Consider the following 12713-nt stretch of genomic DNA (forward strand, 5'->3'; position numbering starts at 1 on the left):
TCTCCTTCCCCGCTCAGGGCGGGGAGCCCGCTGCGGGCGGAACTCGCTCCGGCGCCAGGAGGTGGCAGCACAGCCGTGCCGGGCCCTGCCGGTGCCTCCGGGGCCGCCCTCCACCTCGGCCCGGGCCGCGGCCGTGGGTCGCCCCGTGTGCGGGAGCGGGGGATGCAGGGCGCGCGGAGGCTCCCACCCGCGCCCCCCAGTTGCCCGAGGTGACGAGGCCGAGGTACCCGTTCCCCTGGCCTTGGGGACGGATTGCCGGGCTCTGCCCGGCCGGGGCAGCTCTGCCCGCCCCGCAAGGTGGCAGCTGTCAGGCCACACAGGTCAGGCCGCACAGGCCCTGCTCTCCCAGGGGCTCTCCGTGCCCCACACAGCTTGTAAGGAGTTTTCCCATCTCCTCGCAGGGTCCTAAGGTACTGGCTGGTGGCTGCGGCCCTCTCCCGCTCTCCCTGCCAGCTGTGGTGGCCCTGCCAGTGGCAAGCCAGGTGACAGCCTGCCAGGTGGGTGCTGCACCGCGGGGCACATTCAGGCTGCCTGTCCCGGCTTTGTTTTACAAAGCATATAACTCCTTTCCTCCATGCTTGGGAGGAAAGCATTCCTGAAGCACACCAGAGCTGCAGCACTTACCTGAGGCCATAAGCAACCAGGAGTGTGTTTTATTTATAGGACTGTCCTATTTCCTCTTCCCTGTGGGAGGAAAGAAAGGGGGGAATGGGGCAGGAAGCAGCAATGCGAGACCAGGAGGAACTTTGGGAAATGACCTTCCCTCTGCATCAAGGCAGAAGCAAGGCCACCTGGCAGAAGTTTGTCAGAAGCAGAAGGTTTTGGGATAGGGCACAGAGATCCACAGGAATCTCTCAGCCACCTCAGGTAGCACAGGAGAGAGGGTGGGTGTCCCTGAAGGGCTCTCCTGTGCAGCAGCCCAAGATAAGCACAACCCTGCTCTGCCAGGGTGACTCCTGCACACAGCCCCTCAATGCCAGCCAGGCGATGCTGGAGTTGCCACTGTTCCCATCCTGTTGGCAATCCTTTCCCATGGAGACTGGCACACCACTGCTGCACCAGGGCCCAGCCAGGACCAGTATGCCCCAACAGGAACTGGTGACATCCCCCTGAGTGTCATCTGTTGTCCCCAGGAATCATTTAAGCCCTTATCTGTTCCCTCCCACACTGCCAGGGCTGGCTTTTAGCATCTTGGCCCTTCCTCCCACCAGGACAGAACTGATCCCAAAGTTTCTCTCATCCCATGCATTTGCTCTCAGCAATGCCATGTCCACTCAAGCCCTCCCTCCATTAGGACATGCAGCCATTCCTAAACAGTTCTAGCACCTTTCCTTGCTCTCTTGCCAAGGCTGGCCTGGAAGTGGGGTCCACTCTCCCACAAGGCAGGTCTGCTGAGGGAGACAGGGCTTTCCCAGTGCTGCTTCACCCCTGCCCTGCCTGCCTGGCACTGCTGCTCCAGGGAGAGCTTTATAAAACCAGAGAAAGAGGACCTATCTGTTTGCCTCTCACTGGCAGGTTGTTCACAGCCCATTCATGTTGTTAAATGGCACTTAAGAGAAAATGCAGCCAGTCCCAAAATGAAGTGCAGAGACTGATGGCTGCTCAGTGTCTTGAGTTCTGATTATATCTCCCGCTTTTAGACCTGACCTGCTCAAGCCCAACTTCCAGCCCTGCCCCAGCAGGACTCAGCCCAAGCTCTACCCCAGTGCAGGGCAATGAAGTCGCTCCTCTTTAACAAAACTGGCAGCACATTTTGAGCTCCTCTCCCCAGGGTAGCAGCTTTTTAACCTCATGAAAGTTGGAGACTGTGGGCAGCTGGGTTGTGTTATCCACAGCCTGCCTGCCCCCGCACCTTTGTGAGCACGGGTGTCCCTTCAGGGCTGTGTCCCACTAGGAGCTGTATGGGCCTGCAAGCAAAACACATCAGCTGGGTGCTTCTGCTAACTTGATCAGTAGTGCAGCAATTAGCACTGCCTTCAAAGGGTCCCAGAGATGTTTCTGGGCAGCAGCAGCTGCATCCCAGAGCTTGCAGTGTCACAAAGCAAAGGGTCACAGCTGGAGACCTCGGTCAGCCTGCACACACCCGGTCCATCCTTGAAAGTCCTGCACAGGGACGCATGCCTGGATCTGTCACCTCCCCAGAGCACCAGGGTCCTGCCTTGCGATGGCACAGGAAGAGCCCAGGGAATGCAGCAAGTTGGGGAAAGCCAGCAATGCTTCTGTGCCCTAGGGCTTTGGTAGTGGGGGACAGCAACAGCCAGCATCACTGTCCTGTCACTGCAACCCCATCATACACCTCCTGTCATCCTGTGGGCACAGGGTACCAAGCCTGGGTGACCTCACTGCCTTCCAGCAGCTGGGGGAGGGATGTCCCCTGACACTGAGCCCTGGCAGGAAGGCAGCACTGGTCCCCTCCAGGCCAGCTGCCCGCCCACCCTGGGGTCCAGGGGGAAGGATGCACCTCATGCCCTTTGCCAGTGCCCCGGCTGCCAGGCATGACCAAAGGTGGCCCCAGGCCAGAGGTGTGCATGCCTCCAGCCCAGGGCTCAAGGTATGCGTGTCTCCCTGCCTGGCACCAACAGAGGAGGACAAGTGCAAACACTGTGGGCAGTGGGGCGGGAGGAGGTTATCTGGGGCCCAGCAGTGGAAAAACTCTTGGTGTGTGACTAAGGCACGATAGCACCAGGTGTGGGTCCAGACAGGGCAAGCAAGCTGGGGAGTTATCGCTTCCCCATGGGTTCAGGTGCCTGAAGCCAAATGTTTCCTAAGGGTGCGGTGACAGCCACAGCCCCGTTATCATGGCGCCTGGCCCACCCCAAGCGGCGGGGATGTGGGGGCAGTCTGCCGGACCTTTCCCTCGTGGCAGAGATGGGAAACTTCCCACTGCCCCACTGGAAGCAGGGACACCAGACCTGGCAGCATCCTTCAACAGGGACACCTTGGCCCTGGGGACCCAAGCTCCCACCTCGCATCGTGGCAAGGAAAGGTCTGTGTCAGCCCCTCCAAGCACCCGCAAACCATCCCTCTCACCCCAGAGCACCCAGGCTGTGTCCCACATCCAGCACCCTCATCCTCTCCTCAGTTCCATGCTGTCCCCATGGACTAAAGCAACCCCAGGGTTGGGGCCTTCTCGAGCCCCCCTTCTCCCCACAGCCCTACAACCCTGAGCCAGCTCTGTGGGACCTGTTGGCTGCAGCATGGGGGAACCGCACAAACTGTATCATCCCCAGGGGACAGAAACTCATCCAAGCTGCTCTATCATCCCCCCTCCAGCTATGAAACCCCCAGCACGCTGCTCCTGCTGGCAGGTGACTGCATGGTGCCAGGCCACGCTGCAGCCATGACTCACCTCCCTGCTGGGAGGTGTTTCTCCATGCCTCCTCACTCCTTCCCTTCCCCGCTTGCCTCCCCACTGTGCCAGTTCAGCTGCACCCCAAAGCCACAGGGCTGCATTTTAAGCTTTGCAGGGGGGGTCGGGGACCTCTGTGTCACCCATCACCAAAGTTCCTGGGGGCCTTTTTCATAGGAGGTGACCAAGGGGGGAAAGAAAAGCCAGGCTGGCAGGGAGAGATACAGCCCAGAGCAGGGTCTGTGTGGCCCCAGTGTGGGGATGGTAACATGGGCACTATGGCATTGCCCTGCCAGCCATCTTTCCCTCTGCACTGGGCCTGCAGCAGCCCAGCATGTGACCCAGGACACCATCACCTGCCCCAGGCTGTGCCAGCCACGAACTCAGGGGCTGTATGCAGGCAAATCAGCTCATCAGCCACCAACCTGGCTTCTCCAGAGCACCCTCCTCTCCTCTCTGGCACAGCCACAGCACAGGACACACTGCTAGTGCCACGTCTCCTGCAAAGCAGGGTCCTGCCTGGTTGACTGGTGTGTTTTGGGTCCCCACATGTGTCTGCCAGGCCAGGACAAAGGACTTTCCAGCTGACCACGGGCACATGGACCACAGGCAAGGATTGTGCCCCAGCCCTGCCTTCCTCAGTGCTGCTGAAGGTGTTTTCTTGCTGCCCTCATCACTTTGCAGGGCAGGTTTTGCCAGGGACAGGACTGGGCTCCCTCCTCCAGTACAGAGTGCATCTTGGCCCAGGCAATTGGAAGAGGGTGTTTTTTATTAACAGCAAATTAACCATAATTGCGTTTTCCACTACCGCTGCTCCTCCCCCAGGTGAGGTTCCCAGCCATGCCGGTCCATGCGACCGCCATGCCACATCATGTGCCCAAAGGAGTGCCTTGCCCGAGGCCTGGGGGAGCAAACCTGGAGCAGCTCTGCCCAGAGAAGGACCCAACATGCCTTCCCCTGCTCTCGCCTCCGTGTAAGGTAGCGGCAGCAGAGCCGGACCTTGCTCCCGCCCTGGTGTAGCGATGATGAAAGGCGAGGAAGAACTGGTTTGTGCTCTGATCTCAGAGCTGAACCTCAAAACAGCCGTGGACTGTCACTCCAGCTCCCAGGATGCCTAGGGAAGACAGGACAGCAGAGCCAGCCTTTCCAGTGGGACGAGATGGTTGGAGAAATTCATGGTTCCCCTGGAAATAAAAATAATAATCATAATAAAAACACAAAGCCAGAGATTACTTATATGCATACAAACATGCAGGCACGCACTCTCCCCATCTGGCTTTGCCAGCCTGACTCATCGCTAATTCAAACAGCCCACACCTTTCCCTCTCCGTCCATGTGACGTTTTGAATAAGTCTCCAGGGAAGAGGCAGTTTTGCTCCAGCCACCCCACCAGCACTGGACCCTCACCCTTGAGTACTGGGGGTCCCAGGAGCAAGACACCCCCAGTACCCCATCACAGGTCACTCATATCCCAGCATGGCCACCCCCCACGCAGGCAGCTCTCAGAAAGTGGGGCAAGCAAAGGGTGGAGGCAGCTGGGGAAAGGACAAGTGATTGAGCCTGATGGATCCGTGACACCTGTAGATGCAGTCCCATGCCCAGGCCTGCAGGCAGGACATAACATACCGAGCTGCTCCCACCCTGCCTGGAGACACCCATGCTTTTGTACCTGCTCCAGGCAGACCCCAAGGCTGGGTGCTGCCCCAAAATGCTAGCTACCCCTCAAGGGGACACCAGCGCCGCTTTGCCATTCCCATCTTCTTCCAACTTGACTCTCCCCATCTGCCAGCAGGAAACGGGGAAAGAGTGGGATCAGACCAGCCCACCTTAGCAGTACAGCTACATCCAATTTCTGCTTGTGGGACAAGGAGCCCCAGGGCATCCCCCAGCCCTGGCCAGCCGCAGGGGGGTTATGGCAGCAAGCACAGGAGGAGGAAGCCACCACCACCCTGAGCCAAGGCACCCCACAGCCCATACAGCACGTTCCCCGCCCTGCCAGCATGGCATCAGGTCCAGACAAGCCCCTGCCTTCAGAGGGATGCGTGCATCACGGGTAATCAGCTGTGGGAGGGAGGGATGGAGCCAGACCTGCTTGCTGAGCTCGGGACCTGCCAGCACGCTTGTGCTGAGTCACCACCTATTAACGCAGGGAAACCTCAGCACCTGAACCCCACCAAGCTGCCAGGCCACCCCCGGGAGAACAACAGGGACAGCACACAGGACCAGGTGGCTGCCACCAGCCTCCTGGTTATGACCACAAGGCCAGTGCTGCAGAGCTCCCACTGCAGGGGACAGCGGGACAGGACTGCTCAGAATGAAGCTGGGACCAGTGAGGCTCCTGGTACGGTTTCAGCTGCCATTCCCCTCGGGGATGACTCACCGCAGGACCAGTCACGCCATCCCGGTGCTGCAATTGCCCCATCTGCAGATTAGGGAAACTGAGGCACAGGGAAGTGGGGTGACTCAAGAGCTGTTGCACAGGAGATGCTGCTCAGATGCCGAGGCTTGGGCGTTCCCCATCGATCCTCCGCAGCTAACTTAGGCAGAAATGAACATCGATGTAAATATTTACTGACAAGCAAGCCCAGCCTCACCCTCTCCTCTTAGAAGAAAGCTTTAAAGTAAACTCTCCTGGCTCTTTCATGTTTACATCTTGTTTATTTATTATACAGCAGATCACAATATTTCAACAGTTTGCATATAAAGAAAAGTAACATTTCAGGGTGCGAGAGACCTAACGTGCCCAAGCAGAGAAATGTTAATTAACAATATACACAGACGGGAACAGTGCACTTCCCAAAGCCGAGACTCATCTGTGTTCCCAGCTGGAAGAAAAAAAATATATTAAAAAAACCAGAAACATTATATATTACTGCTTTGTTTAATTTACAACTTGCTTTGCAGAAGCTGCACATAAAAAGACTCATTTTCTTTTGAGTTTTTTCCCCCTCTACAAAAGTTTCAAGTATAGCAGAGACCTGGGCATTCATAGCTGGACTCAGTCCTTTACACACTAAATTTCAAAAAGCAGCATGGGAAAGGCAGCTGCAGCAGTACCTGGTGTCATCCTGAAGGGAAGAAGACAAATTAAAGCAGACAAGAGCCACTTTAGGCTCCTGAGCAGGAAACTGTGGGAACGGCCAGGATTGGACTGCCCAGTGGGGTCCCGAGCTGGAAACAGGAGCATCCCTGCTTCCTGTGCAAGGTGACACTGCACTGCCAACCCCCTGCCAACCTTTACAGCCACGAGACACAGTCAGGTCCCACCCTTATCCCGTCCACTCTGGGCTATTGGGTCAGGAGGTTTGTTCTGATGGCCACAACCAAGAAGACTAGCAACCCACTTTTCAGAACTACAACCCATGCACCCAGCGGGCATGGGTCTCTGGCTGAAACCTGGCCAGAGTCAGCCACCAGAGTCCCTGGAGCCAGGTGGGTGCCAGTATTTGAGGGGAAAAAATTAAGCTGATGCCAAATACAAGCCAGGGGCTCTGGGAACAGATCCTTGCCTGCACCAGCACCCCCCACTCACTGGGTACCTGGCTGGGGGGGGTGGTACCCTCCAGGCACAGGGAGCTGAGTGGTGATGCCTGGCAGGGGCTGGAGGCACTTCTTGCAGCTTTGCTCCCCATCTACACCCCAAAGCAGCCCTTCCCCACCACTCAGCTGGGCCCAGCTCTCACAGCAGGGGCAGGAGAAAAAAAACCTAGTTATCAACTACAAGCGGAGAGGGCTGGGCGGCCGGGCTGCTCCCCAGTGCCGTTCCAGGCCCAACACTATTTACACCGTGAGCTGGCTCCGAGGACACCAAGTCTGGCCACAGCCCACCGCTCACATGTGCCGCTTCATGTGGAGGGCGAGGTGGTCAGAGCGGGAGAAAGCCCGCTCGCAGAGGTGGCACTGGAAGGGCCGGTGCCCTGTGTGCTTGCGGTAGTGGCGGGTCAGCTCATCGGAGCGGGCAAATTTCCAGCCACAGCCTTCCCAGGTGCAGTGGTAGGGCTTCTCACCTGTGGAGGAGAGGGGGTGTCAGTGGGCTTGGAGGTCCCCATCCTCCCTATGCCTTTGCCCCTGTGCTCCCCTGCCCAGCAGCCCCCTTTTTCAAGGGAGATCTCCAACCTCCCCACCCATCCTCAAGAGAAGGGAGCCCTGCTGGGTACTCACACTGCACACCTCTGCCTGCCCCACCTTTCCTTCATCCCCCATCTTCCTGCCCTTCCCCATATGCCCCGCATGGGGCCAGTCCTTTGGGCACCCCTGCCCCACTTCAAACAGTGGGTGCTCCCCTGGCTCGTCCCTGCTGTGGGGCTGCACCATGTGCTCTGCTCCAGCTCTGCCAGGGGGGTCTCACCATACACCCCGAGTCTGTCTCCCTGCTCTGCTCACCCCCACGTGGGGGGATTCTCCATGTGCCCCCAGGCCCTGCCTCTCCAGGCACCCCTGGGCCCCCAGATCAGCAAGTGGGGGTGTCACAGGAGTGGTCTCTCTGTGTGCCTTGGTCCCCGTGTGCCCCTACCCAGCACAACCACGGGGTCTTTCAGAGATCTCCCAGGGGCATCCCCACTCGCACCCCGCCCCACATGCAGGACCCCCCTTCGTGCAGCCCCGTGCCGGCTGCGGGGTCTCCCCGAGTGCCCCCACCCAGCCCCACCACGGGGACCCTCCGCGCGCCCCGGGACTGACCACGGCAGGTCTTCACCGTGCGCCCTCGGTGCCACCTCCCCCAAACGGCCCTCCACAGCCCCGGGAACGGCGCCGGAGCGGGTCCTGGCTCTCGCCGTACGCCCGGACCCCCCCACCTGGGACCCTTCGCGCATTTCCCCCCCACACACGCGCGCGCCGCCCTCCCCCCCAGGCGCCCTTACCCGTGTGGGTCCGCATGTGCGCCTTGAGGTGGGAGCTCTTGGTATAGGTCTTGCCGCAGCCCGGGTATTCACAGTTGTGCGTGGCCGTCCGCTTGCGCGCCCACGAGCGGCGGCCGCGCTTGGGCTTGCAGTCCTCGGGGGGGGGCCCGGCCGGGAAGTACTCGAGCACCGGGGAGTTGGGCGGCGTGACCAGCAGCCCGGGCAGCCCCGCCGGGCCCGGGCCCGGCCCCTTCAGGGGCTCCCTGAAAACACTGAAGTGTCCATGAAACTGCGGCGGCGGCGGCTGGGGGGCGAAGTGGGGCGCGTAGCGGTGCGGGGCCACGGCGTAGTGGGGCGGCAGGTCGGCCAGGAGGTGGGGGTCGGCGCCGGGCAGCGGCTCCTCGGGGGGCCCCAGGCGGCCGTGGGCGAAGCCCGGGTAGGGCAGCGGCGGCCCCGGCACTGGCCCCGGCCCGGGACCCGGCGCTACGCGCGGCTTGTGCTCGCCGCCGGCCGGCCCCAGGTACTCGGCGGCAGGCAGCCCCAGCATGCAGGCGCGCTCCTCCGGCTGCTCCTTCTTGATGCGGGGCCCGAAGGGCTGCGCAGGGTCCAGAGGCAGCGGGCGGGCCAGGGCCGGGTGCAGGGGCGGGTGGTGATGGGGGGGGTGTTGGGGGGGGCCGCCGGGCACCCGCAGCTCCGTGTACTCCCTCCGTTGCAGGTCGCAGTGGCCGGGCAGGTCCGGGGTGAGCAGCTCGGCCACGTAGCTGTGGCCCTGGCCCTCGGGGTAAGAAGCCGGGAACTTGCCCGATGTCGGGTAGGAGCCGTCGCTGTCGTAGGTGGTACCGCAGCTCTCGGGGGTCTCGGGCAAGGGGTAGTTGGGGCCAGGCGGCCCCTGCCCGCCGCTGCTGGTGTGCGCCAGGATGAAGTCCAAGTCCACGAACTTGCCCAAGTCGTCGTCCTCCCGCTTGACGGCGGCGGCGCCGTCCTGCTGCAGCATCCTCTGCGGAGGAGAGGGGCGTCAGGACCGGCAGGGCCGACGGCGGCGCCCGCCACCCGGCCCCCACGGCCCGCACCTCCCGCCCGGGGCGGCAGCTCCCCCCAACCCGTCCGACGGGTCGGCACCGCTGCGGCTGCACCGCCGGCAGGGCGCCCTCCGACGGCGGGAGCGGCCCCCCCCCCCCCAGCCGGGCCGAGCCCCAGCCCGGGACGTTCTGCCCCGTATCCCCCCCACACCGCCGCCCAATCCTTACGTGGAGCATGTCGGCGGGCCGCTCCTCTAGCGGCAGCAGGTTAGCAAAAGTAGAGATGGAAGGCAGGGTGCTCTCGTCCACGGCCGCCGCCATGGCGGCCCGCGGAACCGCGGCGGGCTGGGGGAGCGCGGTGCGCGGAGCCCAGCACCGCTCCGCTCCCCGCGGCGGCGGCAGCGCTGCTCTGCGCCGCCCCGCGCCCCTAAGCTGTTAACAGCATGGCTGCGCCCCTATTGGCCCGACTGGCCTTGATATTCGCCGCCGCCGCGCCCTATTGGCTCCCGTGGGATAGGCCACGCCCCCTCTCGTGGCGCTGCCCGGGCGGGCTGGTGGTGGCTGCCCCTGCCCGACGCCGCGGCCCCGGCCCCTGCCCGCGCGGTGGGGTCCCCGCGGTGGCGGGGTCCGTCGCGAAGCCCGGGGTCCCTCCTGCCCGCGGAGCAGCGGTACTCTGCTGGCTTGCCCCGCGCAGCGGGCGGGGAGGGGGGCTGGCGATCGCAGAGCTGGGGGTCCCCCCACACCCTGCCCCGAGTGGGCGGTGGGAATGTGCCGGCGGGGGTGCGGCCGGCGAGCCGAGCCCGGCGGTCGCCGTCGGGGGCGACCAGCGCGTCGACGAGAAAAGGTGGTGTGGCTGAGCTTCATGCAACAGCGCCCGTGAGGCTGCGTCCTCGGTGCGGTCCGCGAGGCAATCAGTAGCCCAGAGCATACCGGCTCCCATCTGGCCATGCACAGGGTGCGTGTGTGAGCCGAGATAACCGTCTGGTATACCCTGCCAGGGGGCTGGCAGCCTGCCTGCAGCGCCTCATCTTGCCCCACAGCCCCTGCCAGACGTTTGCCTGGCCTGCCTGGCGATCAGCACCCTGGCTCAGCCTCCCACCGTCTGGCCGTGGGGGTACGGGCTGGCTGTCCGACCCTGTGCACCCCATGGAGCCCCTTGGGATGGTGCTGTCAGCCCCAGGACTTCCCACGGCGGGGGCTGCAAGGGGATCAAGCTGTCCCACCTCATAGAAGACACTCAGGTGCCCCAGTCCATGCTGGCGAGCTGGGACATAGCATGGAGACCCAGGGTGCTGGGCAGACCTCCCCAGGGGCTCTCTACTGCCCTGTCCGGCTCACAGTGAGACCTTCTCTGTTTGGCCCCTGTCCAACCAGTACCAGGAATGGCCCTGCTACTCCTGCATTTGTCAAGAAGCAATGGCTCTTATCTCCTGGAGCCTGTCTCCCTGCTTTCTGGGGCTTTCCATGTGCAGATACCTTTCTAAGAACGGGGGCTGCTGCCTGCACTATTCAGAAGCAAAGAGTCAATTTGAAAAAAAAACAAATATAAACACCAAAGGTGAGGTGCTCGCGTACACACACACACGCCGCTTCTGGATCCAAAGCTACTCTACCAGTTGCTTTCATCACCACACTTTAATTATAAGGGTGGAGCATTGCAATAAATTATTTCAGTAATCCAGTGGAACAACAACGATTCAAATCTTCCCCCTTTTACCAAGAATCCCTGCCCTGGTTTCCAGAGCACATGCTGGGTTGCTGCCTGGGCCCCGCGTGCCCAGCTGCTGGTGAGGGAGTGGGTTTATTAATGCCACCCGGTGGCCCAAAACGCAGAGGCTGCAAGTCTTTCCTTGAAAAAAGTCACCTCATTTGTAGCAAAAAGCATGTGGCCATCACTCAAAATCCCTTTCAGCCTGGCCCCCAGAGTAGCTTATTTAAATCACTGGTTAATCCCATTATTTGTTTCTTGGCCAAATAATAATTAATAGCAAGGCAGTTCCTGCCCCAAACTTTTATAGATAAGTGAGAGCAGATGCCACAGGAGACAAACACTAATTCCACTTGGATTTCCCCTTTTCCAGGCAGTTTTGGCATCTGCACCCATGCAGCACTGGCTTCTTTTAAAAGAGGTGTCACCAGCAGATCGGGTTCATTTTTATAGCCAATATTTCTTGCAAATGTGGGATATTCCCCAGGAAACTCTTATTACTGATGCTATGGTGGGAGGGCCAGCGCAGAGGGGAGCGGCACCGCAACAGGCACCACACCAACACAAGCACTGCCAGTGCTGACTGCGCAGGGAGCTGGGGAGGGCGGCACTGGAGGGGTTTGCTTGCTGTGAGCGGCGGAGTGGACACGGGGGTTCCCCACCGCAGCCCTGCCAGCCCCTCTGCCCTGGGAGCCTCCTCCGAGCTAAGAGGGAGGCAAGCAGGAGCAGCCAGTGCGTGCACAGCCTGCTGTTGACAGAAGCCCATTTAGGAAACACGGATTATCTCCTACGCCACTACAGCAGGCTGTAAAGTTGCTGGCATCCCAGGAGATCAAACAGCAACCCAGCAGGAGAGCAAACAGAGGGTGGGAAGGGCCGCCCGCCCAGGTGATGGCTAAAGAGGAAAGGGTTAATGGTTATCCCTGCTCTTGGCACATTTGGCAGCGGAGGAGCATGCCATGCCCAGCCTGGTGTGCTGGAGGTGGCCCCATCAAGCCGAGAGTATCGGCAGCTCTGCCAACCCTGCCTCAGCGCTGTGGCACCCTCTCCATGGCACGCAGCATGCGTGGGGTGGGCAGGGGTGGCGATGCCCCACATGGCTTAAATGCACGGGCCACCTGGCAGGACCCCCAGGAGACTCAGAGGAGTCTACCCCACAAAACACCTGGGGACTGAAAAACACCTGCGCTGCGTCCCCTGCTGTGCTCCATCAGCTGAAGCTGGGAGCCTGGAATGAACCCAGGGGACTCCCCTTGAGAGCATCTCCAGTGCCCTCTCTCCAATGGGAACCACAGAGCCCTTCCAACACCAGTCACAGCGTCACAGCCCCGAGAGCTTCTGCTTTGGTGGGAGGCAAAACCCAAGCCCCAAAAGCTCCACGGGGGACCCCATGGGGAGGTGCCATGGGGACCCACACAGCAAGACGCCCCGGGCTGCTGTGACACTCGGATTGCATCCCTGACAACATAAAGTGGACTTGGCTGGGTTTTACTCTCTGTCCTCCCCTCTGCACAGGGCTGGCCTGTCTGGAGAAGGGTCCGGGAGCCCCTAGACCTGCCTGCACCCCCCCAAGCCCCCTTTCCCTTCTGAAAAGAAAAGAGGAACTGAAAATGAAATTAAAGCATAATTCAATCCGGAGCGGGTCCAGAGTAAAGTCATCTGCTCTTATCGTGTGCTGGCAGGCTCTTCCCGCTCTGCAACAAACACAATGTTATCAGGGCACAGAGGGCAGATTCGTTTGCACTGGCGGAGCGAGCTGCTGTGTCCACCCTGCCTGCCCTGGGCCTGGGGAGGAC

General features: G+C 61.0%; 1 protein-coding gene across 6 annotated transcripts; it reads right to left on the reverse strand.

Annotated features, from left to right (window-relative positions):
* Nucleotides 1–4100: 4100 nt before the first annotated feature.
* KLF17 (KLF transcription factor 17) lies at nt 4101–10846 on the reverse strand. 6 transcript variants are annotated; one of them, XR_013931002.1, is made up of 6 exons: nt 9438–10597; nt 8212–9187; nt 7185–7356; nt 5730–5886; nt 5019–5131; nt 4101–4533 (listed from the first exon to the last, which is right to left on the reverse strand). XR_013931002.1 is itself a non-coding variant. In XM_080406166.1 (4 exons), exons 1-4 carry the CDS (start codon nt 9528–9530, stop codon nt 4464–4466), a joined length of 1311 nt encoding a protein of 436 aa, XP_080262292.1. In that variant the 5' UTR covers nt 9531–10846; the 3' UTR covers nt 4101–4463. The 6 variants fall into 6 exon arrangements, 3 of the variants coding, with proteins under 3 accessions (XP_080262292.1, XP_080262294.1, XP_080262293.1); XR_013931001.1 differs by lacking the exon at nt 5019–5131; XR_013931003.1 differs by having other exon boundaries at nt 5019–5886.
* Nucleotides 10847–12713: the final 1867 nt, after the last annotated feature.

Source organism: Falco punctatus (assembly GCF_963210335.1).
Source record: "Falco punctatus genome assembly, chromosome: 11".
Lineage (NCBI taxonomy): Eukaryota > Metazoa > Chordata > Aves > Falconiformes > Falconidae > Falco > Falco punctatus.